The following is a 22,699-nucleotide window of genomic DNA, read 5'->3' as shown; positions in this document are numbered from 1 at the left end:
TCTTTAGATCATGCCAAATATGCCTCTGTGTGCAAACCATTTTGGAGAGGCGGAGCCCCCTACGTCACATCTTGTTTACGCAGTCGCCAATTCTCAGTGCTTTAGCGTGTTTCTCTTTTCTTGCCATTCACCAAGTTTTGTTTATTTTGCCTACACAATATGGGTTAAAAAAACAACAACAAACCACCATGGAAAGAAGGAAAGATTCGCTATGGACAAACTTAGAGAGGGAACCCACAAACACTTCCCCTCCTCCCCTCCCCCTCCTCTCTCTGCCTGCCCTTCCTTCTCAGATTCTGCTGTTTGTAGACAGCAAGGTAAAATGATCTTACTTTTTAACTTTTATTATTGTAGCAACATGGTTAATGTTTTTGAGAGCACCGAAGAGCACCAATTTGACCGTACATGCACCTTTAACTGCAGATGGTTACCTGATAGGCAGCGTGGGTTGTTGTACGGTCAGTGATCAGGCCAATGCATACGTCAGTGCAAAGATGAGTGAGGAGACTCTGGATGGTGTGTTCACTGGCAAATGTTGCTTCAAAATATACTACAAACCCAGTTTCCATATGAGTTGGGAAATTGTGTTAGATGTAAATATAAACGGAATACAATGATTTGCAAATCATTTTCAACCAATATTCAGTTGAATATGCTACAAAGACAACATATTTGATGTTCAAACTGATAAACTTTTTTTTTTGTGCAAATAATCATTAACTTTAGAATTTGATGCCAGCAACACGTGACAAAGAAGTTGGGAAAGGTGGCAATAAATACTGATAAAGTTGAGGAATGCTCATCAAACACTTATTTGGAACATCCCACAGGTAAACAGGCAAATTGGGAACAGGTGAGTGCCATGATTGGGTATAAAAGTAGATTCCATGAAATGCTCAGTCATTCACAAACAAGGGTGGGGCGAGGGTCACCACTTTGTCAACAAATGCGTGAGCAAATTGTTGAACAGTTTAAGAAAAATCTTTCTCAACCAGCTATTGCAAGGAATTTAGGGATTTCGCCATCTACGGTCCGTAATATCATCAAAGGGTTCAGAGAATCTGGAGAAATCACTGCACGTAAGCAGCTAAGCCCGTGACCTTCGATCCCTCAGGCTGTACTGCATCAACAAGCGACATCAGTGTGTAAAGGATATCACCACATGGGCTCAGGAACCCTTCAGAAACCCACTGGCAGTAACTACAGTTGGTCGCTACATCTGTAAGTGCAAGTTAAAACTCTCCTATAGAAGGCGAAAACCGTTTATCAACAACACCCAGAAACACAGTCGGCTTCGCTGGGCCTGAGCTCATCTAAGATGGACTGATACAAAGTTGAAAAGTGTTCCGTGGTCTGACGAGTCCACATTTCAAATTGTTTTTGGAAACTGTGGACGTCGTGTCCTCCGGACCAAAGAGGAAAAGAACCATCCGGATTGTTATAGGCGCAAAGTTGAAAAGCCAGCATCTGTGATGGTATGGGGGTGTATTAGTGCTCAAGACATGGGTAACTTACACATCTGTGAAGGCACCATTAATGCTGAAAGGTACATACAGGTTTTGGAGCAACATATGTTGCCATCCAAGCAACGTTACCATGGACGCCCCTGCTTATTTCAGCAAGACAATGCCAAGCCACGTGTTACATCAACGTGGCTTCATAGTAAAAGAGTGTGGGTACTAGACTGGCCTGCCTGTAGTCCAGACCTGTCTCCCATTGAAAATGTGTGGCGCATTATGAAGCCTAAAATACCACGACGGAGACCCCCGGACTGCTGAACAACTTAAGCTGTACATCAAGCAAGAATGGGAAAGAATTCCACCTGAGAAGCTTAAAAAATGTGTCTCCTCGGTTCCCAAACGTTTACTGAGTGTTGTTAAAAGGAAAGGCCATGTAACACAGTGGTGAACATGCCCTTTCCCAACTACTTTGGCACGTGTTGCAGCCATGAAATTCTAAGTTAATTATTATTTGCAAAAAAAAATAACGTTTATGAGTTTGAACATCAAATATCTTGTCTTTGTAGTGCATTCAATCATTTTCCCAACTCATATGGAAACGGGGTTTGTAATAAGGGATTCAAGCTGAAACTGTTTTAAGCAAAAACAATGTAGTGCATTCAAGTGACACACTTGAAAAATGTTGCTGTATAAAATTATGGAAAAAAAGTGTGTTCAGATATTGGGGTCTTTTTTAAGTGTATTTAAATTATGCAAGTGACTAATAACCTAATATTAATTATGAATAATTTGATTAAAATAAATTATAATTTGACAGCACTATTATATATACATTATAGTGTCAAAGTGTGTATTATTTTATTAAAATAGGGACTTTTGTTGAGGCTAAAAACAATTATTCATGTTTACATTTAATCTAATTAAGATTGTAAATTGAGTTTCCACTGTATATTAACACGTTAGAGCAAATTTTGTGTGGTTGATCGGGATTACCTGCAGTTGTGTGTCTGCAGCACCGCACATCTTCTTGGACTCACACAGACGAGCCACCATACTCTCAGGGAGAGGCTGACCGGACAAAAACAAAGGCATCGCTGGTCAGCATCTTATTAAGACATATGTTTAGCTACACTTATTTCCCCAGGTGTACCTGTCCGGTTTCATAATGGCGTGCAAACTGGCTGACAACCCGATAGTCGGTGGCAAAGTACTCCATGAGGATGGAGGGCACTTCGGCAAAGTCGGTCGCGCATCTCGTGCCTACAGAATGGACAGGACAATATAAGGCAAATAGTGACACAGTCTAACAAGCTAAAAAAAAAAGGTCTGCAAGAGACCAAAATATTAGCAACCCCTCTAGTACAGAGGTAGTAAACTGCAAACTACAACCAAGTTCTAAACGGATCGTTTAAACAACAACAAACACATGGTTAGAACAACTATAAACACTCATTGTAGAAAAAAACAATAAACTCATTGCAAAAACAACAATAAACACCTCGTTGAAACAACAATAAAACACATTGTTGAAACAATACCTCTTTCTAATATTATTTGTGCTGAGCTCACCCGTGACGTGCTGGTAGCGAGTGCGTCCCAGCATCGAATGCATGGCGTGGCCCATCTCGTGGAAAAGGTTCTCCATCATGCCGGGAGAGAGCAAGGTGGGGGCATTTCGTGTGGGATGGGGCAGGCTCAGCATCAGCACCACGACGGGAAGTTGGTACTGGCCCGTTTCCTGGCACCGGCGACCTCCGCGGATGGTGAAGTGACAGTCCTGTGTTCGGAGCAAGATGGTAAAACAGGGTTTTCCCAAAGGACTGCAATCTATCTGTTGCCCGCAAGTTGGAAGGAGCTGGTGGCATCGGCGAAATTTGCACAATTGGCCATGAAGCATACATATGTCATCTTTATGGATGCTTTAAGCAAAAAAATATGTTTAGAAAATAAATACAGATTAACTTTCTTCTGTTGTTGCTTTTTGTGGGGTTTTCTATGTCACAAGGAAAACAGGGGGCATACTTGCCAACCCTCCTGAATTTTCCGGGAGACTCCCGAATTTCAGTGCCTCTCCCGAAAATCTCCCGGGACAACCATTCTCCCGAATTTCTCCCGATTTCCAGCCGGACTTAAGGCACGCCCCCTCCAGGTCCGTGCGGACCTGAGTGAGGACAGCTTGTCGTCACGTCCGCTTGGCCAACCAAAAAGTAACCACAGAACACTGTAGTGTTCTGTGGTTACTTTTTGGTTGGCCAACGGTTTACGTTGTATTGCGCACACCCTGATGGCAAGTGTGGGAGTCGGTTCTGAAGTATGAAGTAAAGAGACGTAACTTCGTCCCCTCGCCTGGTTATTGAATTCAACCCAGAATATTACACTGCCCATACCTACGCTCCTTCAAAGGCTGTGCTACTGGCTGCAAAGCATTGCACTTTCAAATACAACAATGAGTAGAGAGGAGTGTTATGTGTGTATATGTGTAAATAAATGAACACTGAAATTCAAGTATTTATTTAATTTATATGTATATATATATATAATAAAATACATTATATATATATACATACATATATATATATATATATATATATATATATATATATATATATATATATATATATATATATATACATACATACATACATACATATATATATATAGCTAGAATTCACTGAAAGTCAAGTATTTATTTTATTTATATATTAGAAATACTTGAATTTCAGTGAATTCTAATGGATTAATGGATTAGATTTATATAGCGCTTTTCTAGACACTCAAAGCGCTTCACAGAGAAGTGACAACCCATCATTCATTTTTACAACTCATTCATTCATCATTCATTCTCCGGTGTGAGCGGCACCGGGGGCAAGGGTGAAGTGTCCTGCCCAAGGACACAACGGAAGCGATTTTTGGATGGTAAGAGGCGGGGAGCGAACCTGCAACCCTCAGGTTTCTGGCACGGCCGCTCTACCCACTACGCCAATTCTAGCTATAAATATACTCCTCCCCCCTTTACCCCCCCCCCCCCCCCCCCCAAAAAAAAAATGTCCCGAATTTGGAGGTCTCAAGGTTGGCAAGTATGACAGGGGGCGAGATGGGGGGTTGTTCTACCTAGAGCAGCACACGTTGATTGTTGAGGAGAAAAATATCAGCTTTCATGTTGGAGTTTCCAAAGTCGGCAACACTTACTCCTCCTGCAATGTCTTCTCATTCTCTGGCAGAGCAGGTGTGTGTGAGGTGTGTTAAAAAGCGTAGTTACAATGCCATCTACTGTAGGTAGTTGTAACGGCAAGCTCGGTAGCGGAAAATCAAGCTGTGGCAGTTCAAATGTTTGCGAATACTGAGAATAGATTTCTTTATTTGCATTTTTATTGGAAATCAACCAATACAAACTTTTTCAGGTTTGATACTGATTATTAGTAGTCAAGGAAGCCAATAACCCATATTTGGAGCCAAAATTCATTTGCAGTAAAAGTTCGCTAAACATTAATGTTATATGTAAGTAAACAGCTGGACAAGGCTTTAAGTTGTTTTTTTAAACACTGTTTTTAGGAAATGTCTGACCAGTTGCGACACAATGTTTTATGTGGCACTAATAGTGTGGTTAACTTAGCAGTGAAAACATCAGGGGATTTCACAAACGCCAGAGGAACATCAACATTTGCATTTAGAAATATGGGAAACCTCCTGGGAAAATTGGTACAAATTTGGGATTTTTCAAAAAACAAAACAAAAGCAGCACAGTGGCAAGCGCTCATATGCCTCGCAGCAAGAATTTGATTCTCTCCCGCAACCCGAAGAGGAACAAGCAGTAGCAACATGAAACTTGTGGCGCCCCTTAAATGAGCAAACGCTCCAAGTGTTGCAGACGGAGGCTTGTCGAGCAACTTGATCGCTGCAGTAGTTGAAACAAAAAAAACAAAATCGGGAAGACGCCAGGAAAGAAGGAAAAAAACAGGAATTTTTTTCGGCAAAAAAGTGTCTGCAAAGGAGACGTACTGCCAACACTGGGTCGTGGCGCGGTGAAAGCAGCTAAGCAGACCGCAGAAAAATTCTCACAAGAACTCAAATAAATGCCCTGTCAAGATTAATAACTAAAATAATATTTGTTACTGTTAAATTAATTTAAAAAAAGACCTTCAGCATTATTGGAACATTTCTTATGCAGGGAAAAAGGGATAACTATTATCTTTTTTTAAATGCTAAATACTGGCATCATGCATGTTTATATTCTATCTGCTAATGTAGTTCTGTTGTAGGTGTAAAAAAAAAGACAATACAGATATACGTCAAAATACCAAATATCGGCAACAAAAATCAGTTGATCTTTAAATTTTACTTGGATTTGCATCAAAATGTCATGTTTTTGCATGATCCTACGAACAGAAAGCTGAGAAGCTGTGGGCTCACCTGATTGGGTTTTTCTTGCCGTTGGAAAAAGTCACAGTAAATGTATCCAAGTAAGCCCTCTGTTTCATGAACCACAGCCTGGAAGGACACGCACGAAACAAACAGCACACATTAAACAAACAGGCATCAGTCATCGACACCTCATTAATGGATGTGGACTGTTCGCAGCAGCATCGACAACAACAACGTACAAGTTTGCGGACATCGTCGCTCCACACCTCCCCGGCGCTTGGGTGTTCAGACATTAGGGACACGCCATAGAGACGGGAGAAGAGGACGTTCAAACCTTCCATGCAGGACCCCAAGGAAAAGTAGGGGCTGTACAGACTGGGCTCGATGTTGTACCTGAAATATGGCAAGAATGAAAGACTCAGATGCTATTTTTCCAGAGGTTAAATTAAAAAACAAAACAACATTTTTTTTTAAACAATTAATGTGTTAGATTTTGATATATTAGCTTCTGTTTTAGGAAATACTTCCAGTGCAATTTGATGATATCCTGCATTTTAGGGGGCTTTCCAACAAAACACAGTAGACATTTTGATTATTAGGTAAACATTATTTGCCATTTGGGAACAAGAATAAGAATAATAGAAGTTTTGAGGAAGTGAAGTGAATTAATTATAATTATAGAGCGCTTCTTCTCTAGTGATTCAAAGTGATTTACATTGAGAAACCCATTATAAATTCACACTTGGTGGTGGTAAGCTACATTTACACCAGTGTGGGTAGCAATGGGAGCAAGTGGATTGCCCAAGGACACAACTGCAGTGACCAGAATGACGAAAGCTGGATTCGAACCAAGGGCCCTCAATTTTCTGGAGGGCCGCTGTACCATCTGAACCACGCTGGCCCCAGTGTAACACAGAGAATAGGGCCATGACTCTGTGTTTACAGGGATTCAACTGCTTTTTAGTGTCATCAAAGAAGCAAGAGCTAACACAGGACACACTGAACATGACAGTCTATGTTCTATAGCCATACAATGGAGATATATGTAAGAAAACACTTGAAGAAGACTCCCAAGCTTCTCAACTTACTGACATCTTTTGTCCCACCTAACGATGAGGCACGGTGCAATATTAGCCCACTCCACTTGAAAACATGGAGTGGCATTACCATGACGACACACTGCCTTAAAGTACTAATATAATTGCAAAACAAGTTTTCTCTATATTGAAGCGATTATCATATATTTCTGATATATAATACCAAAGACTTAGAAATATATACAAAACCCAAAACCAGTGAAGTTGGCACGTTGTGTAAATCATAAATAAAAACAGAATACAATGATTTGCAAATCCTCTTCAACCTATATTCAACTGAATAAAATGCAAAGACAAGATACTTAACATTCGAACTGGAAAACTGTTTTTTTTGGCGAATATTAGCTCATTTGGAATTTGATACCTGAAACATGTTTCAAAAAAGCTGGCACAAGTGGCAAAAAAGACTGAGAAAGTTGAGGAATGCTCATCAAACACTTATTTGGAACATCCCACAGTTGAACAGGCTAATTGAGAACAGGTTGGTACCATGATTGGGTATAAAAGCAGCTTCCATGAAATGCTCAGTCATTCACAAACAAGGATGGGGCGAGGGTCACCACTTTGTGAACAAATTGTCAAATGGTTTAAGAACAACATTTCTCAACGAGCTATTGCAAGGAATTTAGGGATTTTACCATCTACGTTATGTAATATCATCAAAAGGTTCAGAGAATCTGGAGAAATCACTGCACGTAAGCGATGATATTACGGACCTTCGATCCCTCAGGCGATAGTGGATCAAAAAGCGACATCAGTGTGTAAAGGATATCACCACATTGGCTCAGGAACACTTCAGAAAACCACTGTCAGTAACTACAGTTTGTCGCTACATCTGTAAGTGAAAGTTAAAATTCCACTATGCAAAGCGAAAGCAAATTATCAATAACACCCAGAAATGCCGCCGGCTTTGCTGGGCCCGAGCTTATCTAAGATGGACTGATGCAAAGTGGAAAAGTGTCCTGTGGTCTGACGAGTCCATATTTCAAACAAACAGAAAAAGAACCAACCGCATTGTTATAAGCGCAAAGTTCAAATGCCAGCATCTGTGATGGTATGGGAGTGTATTAGTGCCCAAGGCATGGGTAACTTACACATCTGTGAAGGCACCATTAATGCTGAAAGGTACATACAGGTTTTGGAGCAACAATTGTTGCTATCTAAGCAACGTTATCATGGACGCCCCTGCTTATTTCAGCAAGACAATGCCATGCCACGTGTTACAACAGCGTGGCTTCATAGTACAAGAGGGCGGGAACTAGACTGGCCTGCCTGTAGTCCAGACCTGTCTCCCATTGAAAATGTGTGGCGCATTATGAAGCCTAAAATACCACAACGGAGACCCCGGACTGTTGAACAACTTAAAGGCCTACTGAAACCCACTACTGCCGACCACGCAGTCTGATAGTTGATATATCAATGATGAAATCTTAACATTATAACACATGCCAATACGGCCGGGTTAACTTATAAAGTGACATTTTAAATTTGCCGCTAAACTTCCGGTTCGAAACGCCTCTGAGGATGACGTATGCGCGTGACGTAGACCGGCGAACACGGGTATGCCTTCCACATTGAAGCCAATACGAAAAAGCTCTGTTTTCATTTCATAATTCCACAGTATTCTGGACATCTGTGTTCGTGAATCTGTTTCAATCATGTTCATTGCATTATGGAGAACGAAGCCGAGCAAGCAAAGAAGAAAGTTGTCAGTGCGAAATGGACGTATTTTTCGAACGTAGTCAGCCACAACAGTACACAGCCGGCGCTTCTTTGTTTACATTCCCGAAAGATGCAGTCAAGATGGAAGAACTCGGATAACAGAGACTCTAACCAGGAGGGCTTTTGACTTGGATACACAGACGCCTGTAGAGAACTGGGACAACACAGACTCTTACCAGGATTACTTTGATTTGGATGACAAAGACGCAGACGTGCTACTGTGAGTATGCAGCTTTGGCTTTTTTTTGCGTATGTACGTAACTTTTTTAAAATATATAAGCTTTATGAACCTTGGGTTAGGTGAACGGTCTTTTGGGCTGAGTGATTGTGTGTGTTGATCATGTGTTTGAATTGTATTGGCGTGTTCTATGGAGCTAGGAGCTAGCAGAGGAGCTAGGAGTTAGCATAACACGTACCGTACCGTACGTGCGCGTCACGTACGTAACTTTTTAAAAATATATAAGCTTTATGAACCTTGGGTTAGGTGAACGGTCTTTTGGGCTGAGTGATTGTGTGTGTTGATCAGGTGTTTGAATTGTATTGGCGTGTTCTATGGAGCTAGGAGTTAGCAGAGGAGCTAGGAGCTAGCATAACAAACACGCAGGTGTTATTATGCAGGATTAATTTGTGGCATATTAAATATAAGCCTGGTTGTGTTGTGGCTAATAGAGTATATATATGTCTTGTGTTTATTCACTGTTGTAGTCATTCCCAGCTGAATATCAGGTACCGTGAGTATGCAGCCTTGGCTGCTAAACATTCGATAACTTGACCGTATGTGCGCGTCACGTACGTAACTTTTTAAAAATATATAAGCTTTATGAACCTTGGGTTAGGTAAACGGTCTTTTGGGCTGAGTGATTGTGTGTGTTGATCAGGTGTTTGAATTGTATTGGCGTGTTCTATGGAGCTAGGAGCTAGCAGAGGAGCTAGGAGCTAGCATAACAAACACGCAGGTGTTTTTATGCAGGATTAATTTGTGGCATATTAAATATAAGCCTGGTTGTGTTGTGGCTAATAGAGTATATATATGTCTTGTGTTTATTTACTGTTGTAGTCATTCCCAGCTGAATATCAGGTCACCCCCGGCTCTCACAGCATCTTCCCTATCTGAATAGCTTCAACTCCCCACTAGTCCTTCACTTGCACTTTACTCATCCACAAATCTTTCATCCTCGCTCAAATTAATGGGGAAATTGTCGCTTTCTCCGTCCGAATCTCTCTCACTTCATGCGGCCATCATTGTAAACAATAGGGAACTTTGCGTATATGTTCAACTGACTACGTCACGCTACTTCCGGTAGGTGCAAGCCTTTTTTTTATCAGATACCAAAAGTTGCAATCTTTATCGTCGTTGTTCTATACTAAATCCTTTCAGCAAAAATATGGCAATATCGCGAAATGATCAAGTATGACACATAGAATAGATCTGCTATCCCCGTTTAAATAAAAAAAATTCATTTCAGTAGGCCTTTAAGCTGTACATCAAGCAAGAATGGGAAAGAATTCCACCTAAAAAGCTTCAAAAATTTGTCTCATCAGTTCTCAAACGTTTACTGAGTGTTGTTAAAAGGAAAGGCCATGTAACACAGAGGTAAAAATGCCCCTGTGCCAATTTTTTTGCAATGTGTTGCTGCTATTAAATTCTAAAATGAATGATTATTTGCAAAAAAATTACGTTTCTCAGTTCGAACATTAAATATCTTGTTTTTGCTGTATATTCAATTGAATATAAGTTGAAAAGAATTTGCAAATTATTGTATTCTGTTTTTATTTACGAACTACACAACGTGCCAACTTCACTGGTTTTGGGTTTTGTATATAGATAAGATCAACATAATATAAATCTCTTAGAGATTCTTGAGCCATTTTGTTCAACAATGAGCATGAGCAGTCAGCCGGCTCAGCAGCATAAGCTAGTTTCCTCTCTGTGATCAATGCGCTGCTAAAAGTCCTCAAAGTCATTAAAGTTGGCGCTTATAATAACAATATCGCTAATATTTAGTTAATATTCAGGTCACGAAATGTGAATGGACTATTGTTGGCGCTTTTTGGATGGTTATTTTTTCACGATTTAGAAGCCATAAAAAATAAGAAAAACATGTTATACAGAGGGATAGTGAATGATAAACAGCACATCTCTTTCCCATTTTTGCGTATTTAAAGTATGACTAATCTGCTCACAAGGGCAGAGTGCAGAGGGGTTCGCCCCGTGATGTCATCAAATCCCGAATTTATGGAAAATTACCGCAGGCATTCTGAGCGGAATATTCAAAATGGCATTTTTGTAATTGTACCATTTGGGGACGTTTGGATGATATTCTCACATTCTTCGTGGATTGGAAATATAATTGGATATGGTTAAACAGATAAAATAAAACACAATTCAACATATAGAGAGCATTTATTGTTCCATTATACTGGTACTTTAAAGGGGACCTGATCATTTTAACCACATTTAAAACACACCCTAGTGGTTTTGATAGTATGTACTGGATATACACTGGTGTGAATATTGTCTCTCAGTCCCATTTTTAATCCACTTTCTGCGTATGTCTGTAAACGGTTCGTGTGTGACGGTGTTCTCTTTAGATTGCAAATAAAACCCTCCACGCCCTACCCTCTCAAAAAGTATTTAAATTCATCTTTTGAAAATGTACAATGCTTAAATATTTTGAAGACAAACATCACCGCTTTTTTTTTTTTACAGTCGAAAATACTGATCTGATTTGTTTGTATTGCAGTTTCATTGATCATATAGCAATGACTTGGAATTAAGTTTGTTCGACGTATACAAAAAAGGCTTCAATGTAGTTAAGCTGCTTTTGTCATTTTATTGTAGCTTAGCTACATTTTTGTGATCGGTAGCTTCAGTGTAGTGAAGCTACAACTAGTTAAGAATAATTTCTAACTTAGCTTACTACATTTTCCAAGTACACTGTGAGTGTCAACATTGTAACAACATTTATAAGTCGAAAAAGAGGGAAATCCTCATAGGCCCCCTTTAACGTGGAGGAAACTCACCTCTCGGCACGCAAGACTCCGCTGAGGTAGGGGTGATCCCACGGCATGAGCTCCTGTGTCAAAACACAAACAACCCTTGACTTCCTATAGATTAAATGTGAGGTGACATGTGGTGATGGCAACAGAAAGTCACCTACGGAATTCCGAGGATTGAGTTTTTTCTTCATGTCACGCATTATTTTAAAGTCTTTGGCTGTTCTGTGAGACCCGGGGAAAAAAAATAAAGTTAATCAAGAAGGTAATGTCTTCATATGTATTACTTAATGTACAAGTCTTTAGGTACACTTGCACAATCAAAACATATCAAGTTGGAGGTTGCACACATTTATATAACAATACCACTGCACTTTTGGTACTTAGCATTATTTTGCGCTAGCTTTAACATTTTACAGCTCAAATTCAGCCATTTCACTTTAGCAACCATCTATATTGAAGCAAAAGATGCTCCCATGTTATAACAATTTTGATTGCTTCCATGCTATACTGGCTGTAAGCATGCTAGCAATTATCATTGTTAGCATTGACATTTTGTTGGGATTGTGATAAAATTACAAGAGATGGCAGAACTTCAAGGATAGAAGAGGCTTTTAATGTCATTGCACATTAAGAACAAAATTGTGGAATACTGATGGCGGAAGCTGCCACGCAAAGCACCAAGTACATTGTACCTATCTCGTTAGGTGTTAGCTTTAGCATTTTCTATATCAAGTTGAGATTTTGCACTTCAGAAACTATTTATTAAAACAACAGATGTTTGTGCTCATAATGTAGTCACGCAGGTTGCCAGCATGCTTCTTATTAGAAAATAATTTTTTTTTTTAAAAGGCAGAGTCCAAAAGCCACCTAGTCGGTCTCAAACCCCAGGCCTGAAGTTTGCAACAGGTAGCGTGCCCAATCACAATTTCCACATTTTTGTAGTTATTATTTTACTTTGTGATGGCAGATTTTTAAATACAGGTCTTGTATAGGATTAGATTGTGCAGGTGTACTGTAACTAAGTCTCTGAAAATGTTACCATCATCAACAAATTTTTTGGAAGGGACTGAGTTTACCTGTCTGATAGCTTGTTAGTCAACAGCTGAAGGAAGCTCATCACCGTCTCTGCAAAGCAAAGCACATCATTAAAAACCACTCGAAACACTTGTGTGTAAAAATAGTTAGAAATAATTACAGTTCCTCATATGACACCAAAGAATCAATTATTATAACAGAAGTAGGCCGGTCATGACTCAACCTGGCGTTGCTGCCATGGTTCCCTTCAAGGCCCTGTGGCCATACGTCTCGTATCCCACTAGTCTGGCCAGCTTGTATCGGCATCTCAGAAGCTCCTCCAGACACTCCATCAGATCTGCGTTTGGGTAGAGGTAAATCCTATAGGCGATTTCTCGAACCTGCAAAAGCCACAGGGAGGGTTCGGACAATTCTATATGCACACAATTAACAAACAGTAGTCATATGATTACTATTCAAAAATATGTTGGCCATTGATGATACATGTAACTGTTCATCATTTTGAGCAGGTCCTATAACCAGTTTATGAGGCAAAGGCGCCACCTACTGTGCAACAGAGGGCATGTTCTAGTGATGCGCACAAACCAAATCATCAGGTGCGTCTGCGTGTAGTCCTCCAACTTGCACGAAGCTCCCTTCGCTGGCAAAGTGCAGGTGGAGATGTTCAGGGATGGAAGACCTGGCGATTCTGTTGGGCATGTGGGAGCCCACCAGGAACTCGTTGTTTAAATCCAAGAGCTTCACATGGAGCACAACCGCCTCCTTCCTCTGCCGGGAAAGGGAAAACAATTTAACACAAGCAAAGGCGACACACCATTGAAACTTTGAAAGGTCAGATTTTATTATATTTTTTAACTACAATGGTACCTCAACTTAAGAACAGCCCACATTTAGAGTGTATTGAGATAAGAGCAGTCTCTCCAGTAATTGTTATTTGAGTTAAAAAAATATGAGTTACAAGCATCTCCGTCATTAGTTGGCATAACAAATGTAATAGTGACCCCTGTAGGATCCGACCAAAACATCTGGTCTTACTCGCTAGCATTAGCTTATAGCTATAGATCAACATAACTTTTTTTTATAACCATTGGAAAGAAGACAAAGTAGGTGTTAAGGAGAGCGCTGAGAAGAAGTAGATGATAACCAGTAGAATTAAAGAAAAAAATCAACAAAAACATTACAGAGCGTGTCGCCAACTTTGCAAAGCAATTTGAGCCGATCGCTGCGATTTCTGCACCATACTGAAGCAGAATGAGTAACGCCAGCCAAGAATATTAAAATAATATCTCAACGGCGGACATTTATTCATGAAAATATTGAGAAGCTGCTGATGGCGTGTTTGAGAGAGAAGCAGCTGGAAGGAGATACCATAGAAGTCAACCCTCAAAAGTAAAAACTGTACATTATTATTACTTTATTTCATAAAACTATTGTAGGTGTTTGTAGAAGATTATATTGTATTGTTTTTATACAATATTTATTATCTGAAAGTTAGTTTTTCTTTTTTAAAAGCATGTTATGTTTTACAATTGTGCTGTTTTGGGGGAGCCAAGCACCGATTACATTGATTTTATTTCAGTTAAATGGGCGATGCGGATTTGAGATATGAGTGCTTTGAGTTAAGAGCTCAGTCACAGAACCAATTCAGCTACTAAGTCTATGCACAACGGTATTTTGAGTACGTTTCGGAGCTCCCACAGGACTGTATTGGAAGTGTGTTACCTTACATCACACTGAGAAAAAAAGAGGAAAACTGGCGAAAAAAAAGAAACATTTCTATCAGCACCAAGAGCTGCCATGAAATCCCCAAAACAAAAATTTCAAAATCAAGACTACATTTCTTGCCATTGGGTGCATTTCTACACTATATCTTACCTCTACATTTATTATCATCTATCAACCTTTTTTGGCTGTCTTTTTGACACTTACATGACAGTGCCTTCAAAGCGCAGGACCAGGCACTCCACAGTGCTGCCAGAGCCAATCTGAAGAGAGGTATCAGAGAGGCAAAAGTCGAGCCCAGGAGGAAAATGGAAGACCACCTTCAGAGCAACAACACCAAAGAGGTATGGAAAGGAATGCAACACATGACCAACATCAGACCCAATAACCCTTCGGCTGACGGCGACACCTCTCGAGCGGGGGAGTTAAACAGCTTCTTCGCCCGATTAGAGAAAAAGACACCTGCGGCCGTCACAACACCCCCACCTAACACCCACAGCAGCCGTACCCTTATGCTGGAGGAGCATGAGGTGAGGCGCACGCTGAGGGCGGTGAACCCGAGGAAGGCTACAAGCCCAGATGGGGTCCTGGGACAGGTACTGAGGGACTGTGCAGACCAGCTGGCTGGGGTATTTACTAAGATCTTCACAGAGTCCCTCCCTCAGGCCGTCATCCCATCATGCCTGAAGACCTCCACAATAATCCCGGTGCCGAAGAAGAACTACATCAGCTGCCTGAATGACTACCGTCCAGTTGCACTTACACCTATAGCCATGAAGTACTTCGAGAAACTGGTACGGACCCATATCACCTCAGTCCTCTGTCCCGAGCTCGACCCACACCAGTTTGCCTACAGAGCCCACAGGTCCACAGAGGACGCCATCGCCACAGCCCTACACTCCTCTCTGGGTCACCTGGAGACGGGGGGGAGCTACGTGCGGCTGCTTTTTGTGGATTATAGTTCGGCATTTAACACCATAATACCTGACAGACTGGTGTCCAAACTGTCAGACCTGGGTCTATCGAACTCCATCTGCATGTGGATTAAGGACTTCTTATCCAACCACCCCCAGAGGGTGCAGTTGGGCCGCCACATGTCATCGAGCCTATACCTCAGCATCGGCTCTCCACAAGGCTGTGTGCTGAGCCCCCTACTCTACTCCCTATACACATACGACTGCACACCTGCCCACTCCAGCCACTCCGTCATCAAATTTGCGGATGACACCACCGTAGTGGGGCTCATCTCGGGGGGAGACGAGGCTGCATATCGGGACGAGGTGGAGAAACTGTCGGAGTTGTGCGCAGTAAACAACCTGGCGCTGAACACCTCCAAGACCAAGGAGCTGGTCATAGACTTCAGGAGGAAAAAAACGGACATCCTGCCCCTGGTCATCAGCGGTGACTGCGTGGAGAGGGTCTCTGACTTCCGCTTCCTGGGAGTCCACCTGGACGACGACCTAACCTGGAGCACCAACACCACGGCTACCATCAAGAAGGCACACCAGAGACTGCACTTCCTGAGAATACTCAGGAACAAAAACCTCTCACAGGAACTGCTGGTGTCCTTCTACCGGTGCTCTATTGAGAGCATCCTGACCTACTGCATCTGCGTGTGGTTCAGCAGCTGCACAGCCGCAGAGAGAACGGCGCTCCAGAGGGTCGTAAAGTCCGCCCAGAAGATCATCGGATGCCCCCTCCCCTCCCTGGCTGACCTGTACAGCTCCCGCTGTCTCAGGAAAGCACAGAGCATCCTGAAAGACCCATCCCACCCCGGGCACTGCCACCTAGAACTGCTACTCTCGGGCAGACGCTATAGGGTGCTAAAAGCGGGCGCAAATAGACTAAAAAACAGTTTTTACCCAAGAGCCATAGTAGCATTAAACAGGCCTGAGTGAGCACAATGTGTCCGTCATGTCCTTCTGTGTCATGTCTTTTTATTTTTTTGGACTATAATGTGCAATAATGTTGTGTGTATATGTATATATATATGCATATGTATGGATATGTGCATGTGTGTGGATATATACATATATATAGATACATATGCTCTTTTTTATCTTTTTTTACGATTTATATTACTAAATTATTGTTTTAAATTATTATATTACCAATTTCGTTGTTCTTTGAACCTGTTCACTGTAATAATGACAATAAAACTCTATTCTATTCTATTCTACATGTCCCATGTAATGTTCCACAGAATGTTTAGGTTCTTGCAATACATAATTTATTAACAATATTGTCATTGAAAATGTAACGTAAAATTCTATAACATGCATACAAAGACTCAGAAAACGTTTCCCATTTGGCAACTCAATCCTATAACCACGCCACTTTGGGTGATATACTTCCGGTGTAGTGACTTCTGTTTACATGCGTCACAACAAAAATATACCTTATTCTATGGTTCGGAACTAACAGTGTTCGGATTGTAATCATACAAATATGATTAACAGCAAAGAAGAAATCTGTCAACGTTGTAGCTCGAAGAGCGTACGCAGGCGACAACAAATAAGTTAGCTGGATGATGCTAACTGTCCTGCAACTCAGCGCAGCGTTTAGGCAAGAGGAACAGCGAGTACCTGCGGCTGAGGGGAGCATTGAACAAATTTGTTTAAATCTTTTTTTTTTTTTAATTTCATTAAAAAAACGCACAAGAGATATTTTGACCTGAAAATTAGTGTTTAAAAACGCAGATTTCTGCATTTTCGCAGACATTTCACATGTCTGAACATGAGCGTATGACAAAATAACACCATGTTAAGTTAGCATATTCACTGAAGAAAAACTAAATGATTAAGCTTAAAACTCCGTCTGTAGCGGACAGAGCTTTTTATAGGCTTAATAATGATATGTGTAGTGAAGCCTGCTTTTTCACAAAGCTGTCCTACGTGACTTTTTGGACCTGTACATGTAGCAGGCTAATCTAACTAGGGGGAAGTCATAAGTAGTATCTTTTATGGCATATTAATTCACACTCATAAACAAACTCTAGAGTCTGGACATACATGTTACGCTAAGAACATCATTTAACAAGTATATGCAAATGTGTTGTTGCTGCTGCTGGTGTTTATTTTGATGGACATCTTGCACATCTTTAGATGGACATCTTGCACATCTTAACGCATTTGAGGTTGCTTTGCTTTTATCAACATGCACATATTCTTTCAAAATTGACTTTTTGTACATCATGCTGTAATTTGTATACATCTGTATTTTTATTTTATCTTTTTCATTTTGCATATAGTAAAAAAAAAAAGGACGGTTAGCTATGGTTCAGAGAGAAAGTTTTTTGTTTTTTTTTCCTATATGTCCAGCACATGTTGATATCTGACAATAAATATGACTGACTTTGAAAAAGTTCCTTTTTCATAATACGGGACCTTTAAATATTTCTCCACTTGCAACAAGACCTCTCACCAGCCTCTCATCCAGGTGAATCCCGCTGATTTCAAAGTCAAACATGAACAACTCCGCCACTCGCCTGCAAAAGCAGGAATATTAGGGACGAATAAAATGAGTTTAGACATAAAATGAATGGATCCTTGGTAAGTGAGAGAGATGGGATGTTCACCTTGTGTCTGGATCCAGCTGAGCCACAAGGTCCGGTCTATCCAACAAATTCTTCAAACTTTTGCACAGCTCTACATTAGTGTTCAATCTGAAACATATCATGAAACATGTTCCCCATTACTGAGCACACTATTAATGGGATGAGGATACCCTGCCTCTTACTTCTCCACGGCGGTGCCGATCTCTATGCAGGTTTTCTCCGCAGCCTCACGGTACGCCGGATCGGGATGTGCCACTTTGACAAAATCCGCCTGAAAATGTCATGATGAGGCTTAGTAAGCACATCCAATGCAGGGACGGTGCTACACCGGGTCTAGAGACTCATCAGAAATATGTTTAGCCCCAGTTGACCCCAGCATTTTTGGGCCCTATTACTCACTTACCTTCTGTTGTGTGTTTGGGATCTGCATAAATCCCAAAAATTTTAAATCAAACCGTGGAGGCATTTCAGAGAGATTTAGAAAACAATCTTGCCTTCCGTCATATTCCCTACAAAGAAACTGGTTGGAATTTGCATTGTGACTAAGTTCAGCAGATTATTGATTATCTGTCCATTTTTCTGTGGCCAATCACACAACCGGCCGGGTCCATCTTTCCAAATGCCTATCAAATGTCCAGCTCCAGCATAGCGTGAATGCAAACATGTTTTGCCCCCCCTACAGAGAAATTGTTTGTATTGCTTGTATTCCGACATCTGACTTCTTCCCTGAAGTGAAAACCGGTGGTGGTCAACCAAGCTAAGATGGCTGTTCTACAGCAAGCAGCGCGCGAACTATCTGAGTACAAAAGAGACTTCAATCAAATCAAACTATGCAATGGAATAGATCCCTATACTCAATCAAAAAAAGATATGTGGAGTGATATCAAGGATTATACGTCGGTCGCGTCCCCAGACATATCGAACTATTGTGCTCCAGACGCCATTCTACACGTCAAAAAAGATGAAAACTTGGAAAAACATGGAGGTCTACAACTTCTGTGTGTGGGGCTGGGTCAAGGAAATTGGTATCAAGGCTCTCGGATAAATATGCATAGTTTTTGCTCGGGGAAGGTTGCATTTAATTTTTTAACTTTGCGTCTAAATAAGCCATTTTTGTTGCTGTTGCACTCGCCGTTTACGTTTTTCCCCCATCGTTACCAAAATATATTTATATATGTCAACATTGTGTATGTGCTGAAAGCTTAATTTATGATTGTTGCCTTTAGTAAAAGCTTTTAGGTTTTCCTTACATTTGCTTTCTTTTATTTAAACACGCCGAGTTGGTGCTTTTCAAAACACTGGTAGCAAACATGTGTTTAACAAATACAAATAACATCAAGATAATACTTAAATGGGAAATAATAAACATATATCAAAAAAACTTTTAATAAAGTGATCACTGCAAACTCACGCATTCTTCAACTCTTCTCCTTTGAACTGCAGTGTGGGCTGTATTCTTTTCTCGTCGTCATTTCGTAAAATCTTGCACTCTTCCGCACTTTTTGATTACTCTGAAAAAGCGTTTTATCCTTTTCGCTATTTGAATGATTCCATCCATCCATTTTTTTATCTCTTGTCCCTTTCGGGGTCGCGGGGGTGGCTGGAGCCTATCTCAGCTGCATTTCGGGCGGAAGGCGTGGTACACCCTGGACAAGTCGCTGCCTCACCACAGGGCCAACACAGATAGACAGACAACATTCACACTCACATTCACACACTAGGGCAAGTTTAGTGTTGCCAATCAACCTATCCCCAGGTGCATGTCTTTGGAGGTGGGAGGAAGCCGGAGTACCCGAAGGGAACCCACGCAGTCATGGGAGAACATGTAAACTCCACACAGAAAAATCCAGAGCCCAGGATAGAACTCAGGACCTTCGTATTGTGAGGCACGTGCACTAACCCCTGTTCCACCGTGCTGCCCTTATTTGAATGATTCATATAGCCAAAAACAACCCAATCACAGGGCATGTTTTCTTTGAGAAAGGCGAAATAGCGCCTTGTACCCATTGAGAACAATGCTAGCTTGACCACCATGCATATTTAATAAACGGGACGTGAGCCGGACATGACGTCAGTAAAATCCAAGAGATTTGTATTTGGAACCAATTTCTTCCCCATCTTTTATGAACGATTGGGTAGAGGTACATTTTACAGTGCCAGCAATTTAACTCACCAGGTCAGCCACTTTACACAGGCCATCCGAGAGCTGGTCAAAAGCGGTGACAGTGTCGACCCCTGGTGTGCTCGAGCACGCTTTGTCAACCAGGAGATGTGTGTTTTCAAGAGCTTTTTTTGTGGCAACTTGGAAGCCAGATGGTGAACTCAGCTCTGGCACTCCAAACAAACCCTGTAATCACACAATGACACACATGTTTCAGGTACTTGGTTTACATTTAGATCCTGAATAGTAGATATTCTTGTTGATGCATCATAGTCCCCCCCCCCCATCCATCCATCCATCCATCCATTTTCTACCGCTTGTCCCTTTCGGGAAGTATCTACATTTGATTATTTACAATCCGGGGAGGGTGTTAGTTTAGGGTTGAAGTTGCCTGGAGGTGTACTTTTATTGCAGTTTTGAAGGAGGATAGAGATGCCCTTTCTTTTACACCTGTTGGGAGAGCATTCCACATTGATGTGGCATAAAAAGAGAATGAGTAAAGACCTTTGTTAGATCGGAATCTGGGTTTAACGTGGTTAGTGGAGTTCCCCCTGGTGTTGTGGTTATGGTGGTCATTTACGTTAAGAAAGTAGTTTGACATGTACTTCGGTATCAGGGAGGTGTAGCGGATTTTATAGACTAGGCTCAGTGCATGTTGTTTTAGTCAGACCTACACTGTTCCAATATCCATTTCTCTGTTCTCAATTGTTGATGACTGATGATAACAACCAAACCTAACCCCCCACCCGGATTGTTAATAATGTAAATAATTCAATGTGATTATCTTGTGTGATGACTGTATTATGATGATAGTATATATCTGATAGTATATATCTGTATCATGAATCAATTTAAGTGGACCCCGACTTAAACAAGTTGAAAAACTTATTCGGGTGTTACCATTTAGTGGTCAATTGTACGGAATATGTACTTCACTGTGCAACCTACTAATAAAAGTCTCAATCAATCAATCAATACTCTGTCCTCCCCCCTGAGCCAGTCCACTTTGGAGAAGTGGGTAGGAGTGAGGTGTGATCTGGGGTGGAGGTCTAAAAGTAATCTGACTAGCTTGTTCTGGGATGTTTGGAGTTTAGATTTGAGGGTTTTGGAGGTGCTAGGGTACCAGGAGGTGCATGCGTAATCGAAAAAGGGTTGAACGAGAGTTCCCGCTAGAATCTTCATGGTGCTTTTGTTGACCAGAGAGGAGATTCTGTAGAGAAATCTCGTTCCATGGTTGACCTTTTTGATTACCTTGGTTGCCATTTTATCACAGGAAAGATTAGCCTCTAGAATGGAACCTAGGTAGGTGACCTCATCTTTCCTGGTGATAACAATGTCACCCACTTTTATAGTGAAATAATTGACTTTCTTAAGGTTGATGTGGGACCCAGACAGGATGGATAGACAACATTCACACTAGGGCCAGTTTTAGTGTTGCCAATAAACCTATCCCCAGGTGCATGTCCCCCCAAAAAGCTTAACTATAGTAAATACTAACCACATTTTTCTCGAACAGCTCCAGTCTCTTGTGAGGTCGGGCATTGAAAGCTGCCCCAACAGGTGACCACGTTGTCACACTCCTGCTGCGCAAATACGTCCACAAACACCTTCGCTTCATACAAGAAAGTAACCTATTACCGACAGACATATTGTCTCTGTTATTCAACTGTCGTTAGTACTGATGCGGTGACTTGCTGTTCTTGTGGATACTGACAGGGGGCATGCTACCATTAGCTTCGATACTAGCTTCACAGCGTAAAAAGTCAGACGACTTGTTAACAACAGCACGCGACATAAACAATAAAACAAATATGAATAAATACAATTTAAAGTATAAAAGTTATGCGTCAAAATGCAGTTTTTGGTCCCATTTGGTTACTGGTAAATCAGATAAACACGACTTGGACATGCTGCTCTTGGGGCGCTTATTTGACGAATCCATGACATGCTGTGGCTCATACTTTCGTTAAAAAACATTTGTACAGGGGAAAAAAAATATAGGTTAAACTAAGATGTATCACACCATGTGGTGTACAACCCGGGACATTACACGAGTTACGTGAACATTATTTTAAGAGTAAAAAATCCGTCGAAAGTGCGACAGGCTAAATTACGTGTTGTGACGTCATTAAGATGCGACGCCGAGTTTAAGTAAAATAACTCACTTGCTATGCAACATTGTTTTGATTGATTGATTGAGACGTTTATTAATAGATTGCACAGTACAGTACATATTCCGTACAATTGACCACTAAATGGTAAAACTCGAATAAGTTTTTCACCTTGTTTAAGTCGGGGTCCACGTTAATCAATTCATGGTACAAATATATACTATCAGCATAATACAGTCATCACACAAGTTAATCATCAGCGTATTGAATTGTTTACTGTATGTAATCATTTAAATACAATATTTTTGTTTAAGTCAAAATAAAAGTTCGCTATTAAATTCTGTAAATTACACATATTCATTAGTTTTTACATTGCAATATACAACAAATGGGTGAGGGCGGACCTACGTCACTTCCGCCTACCAATCCCCTAGCAACCGGGAATTCGTTGAAAACAAACCAGCTCACAGCGA

At 41.0% G+C, this 22,699-nt stretch overlaps 1 protein-coding gene across 4 annotated transcripts in view; it reads right to left on the bottom strand.

Annotated features, from left to right (window-relative positions):
- Positions 1-22,229, bottom strand: part of LOC133658424 (mitochondrial intermediate peptidase-like) — a 42,800-nt gene extending 20,571 nt beyond the window's left edge. For all 4 annotated transcript variants that reach the window (XM_062060463.1, XM_062060464.1, XM_062060465.1 and 1 more), the window contains exons 1-15: positions 21,614-22,229; positions 20,128-20,301; positions 18,137-18,225; positions 17,976-18,062; positions 17,822-17,885; positions 13,262-13,444; positions 12,900-13,056; positions 12,718-12,766; positions 11,803-11,863; positions 11,666-11,718; positions 6,062-6,215; positions 5,871-5,948; positions 3,030-3,237; positions 2,611-2,720; positions 2,454-2,528 (exon numbers count right to left, since the gene is read on the bottom strand). In XM_062060463.1, the coding sequence (XP_061916447.1) occupies positions 2,454-2,528; positions 2,611-2,720; positions 3,030-3,237; positions 5,871-5,948; positions 6,062-6,215; positions 11,666-11,718; positions 11,803-11,863; positions 12,718-12,766; positions 12,900-13,056; positions 13,262-13,444; positions 17,822-17,885; positions 17,976-18,062; positions 18,137-18,225; positions 20,128-20,301; positions 21,614-21,763 (1,692 nt within the window). In that variant the 5' untranslated portion in view covers positions 21,764-22,229. The remainder of the gene's footprint in view (positions 1-2,453; positions 2,529-2,610; positions 2,721-3,029; positions 3,238-5,870; positions 5,949-6,061; positions 6,216-11,665; positions 11,719-11,802; positions 11,864-12,717; positions 12,767-12,899; positions 13,057-13,261; positions 13,445-17,821; positions 17,886-17,975; positions 18,063-18,136; positions 18,226-20,127; positions 20,302-21,613) is intronic.
- Positions 22,230-22,699: the final 470 nt, after the last annotated feature.

This window comes from Entelurus aequoreus, linkage group LG10 (assembly GCF_033978785.1).
Source record: "Entelurus aequoreus isolate RoL-2023_Sb linkage group LG10, RoL_Eaeq_v1.1, whole genome shotgun sequence".
Taxonomy (NCBI): domain Eukaryota; kingdom Metazoa; phylum Chordata; class Actinopteri; order Syngnathiformes; family Syngnathidae; genus Entelurus; species Entelurus aequoreus.
The sequence above is the reverse complement of the archived record's forward strand: the minus strand, read 5'-3'. Positions and strand labels throughout refer to the sequence as shown.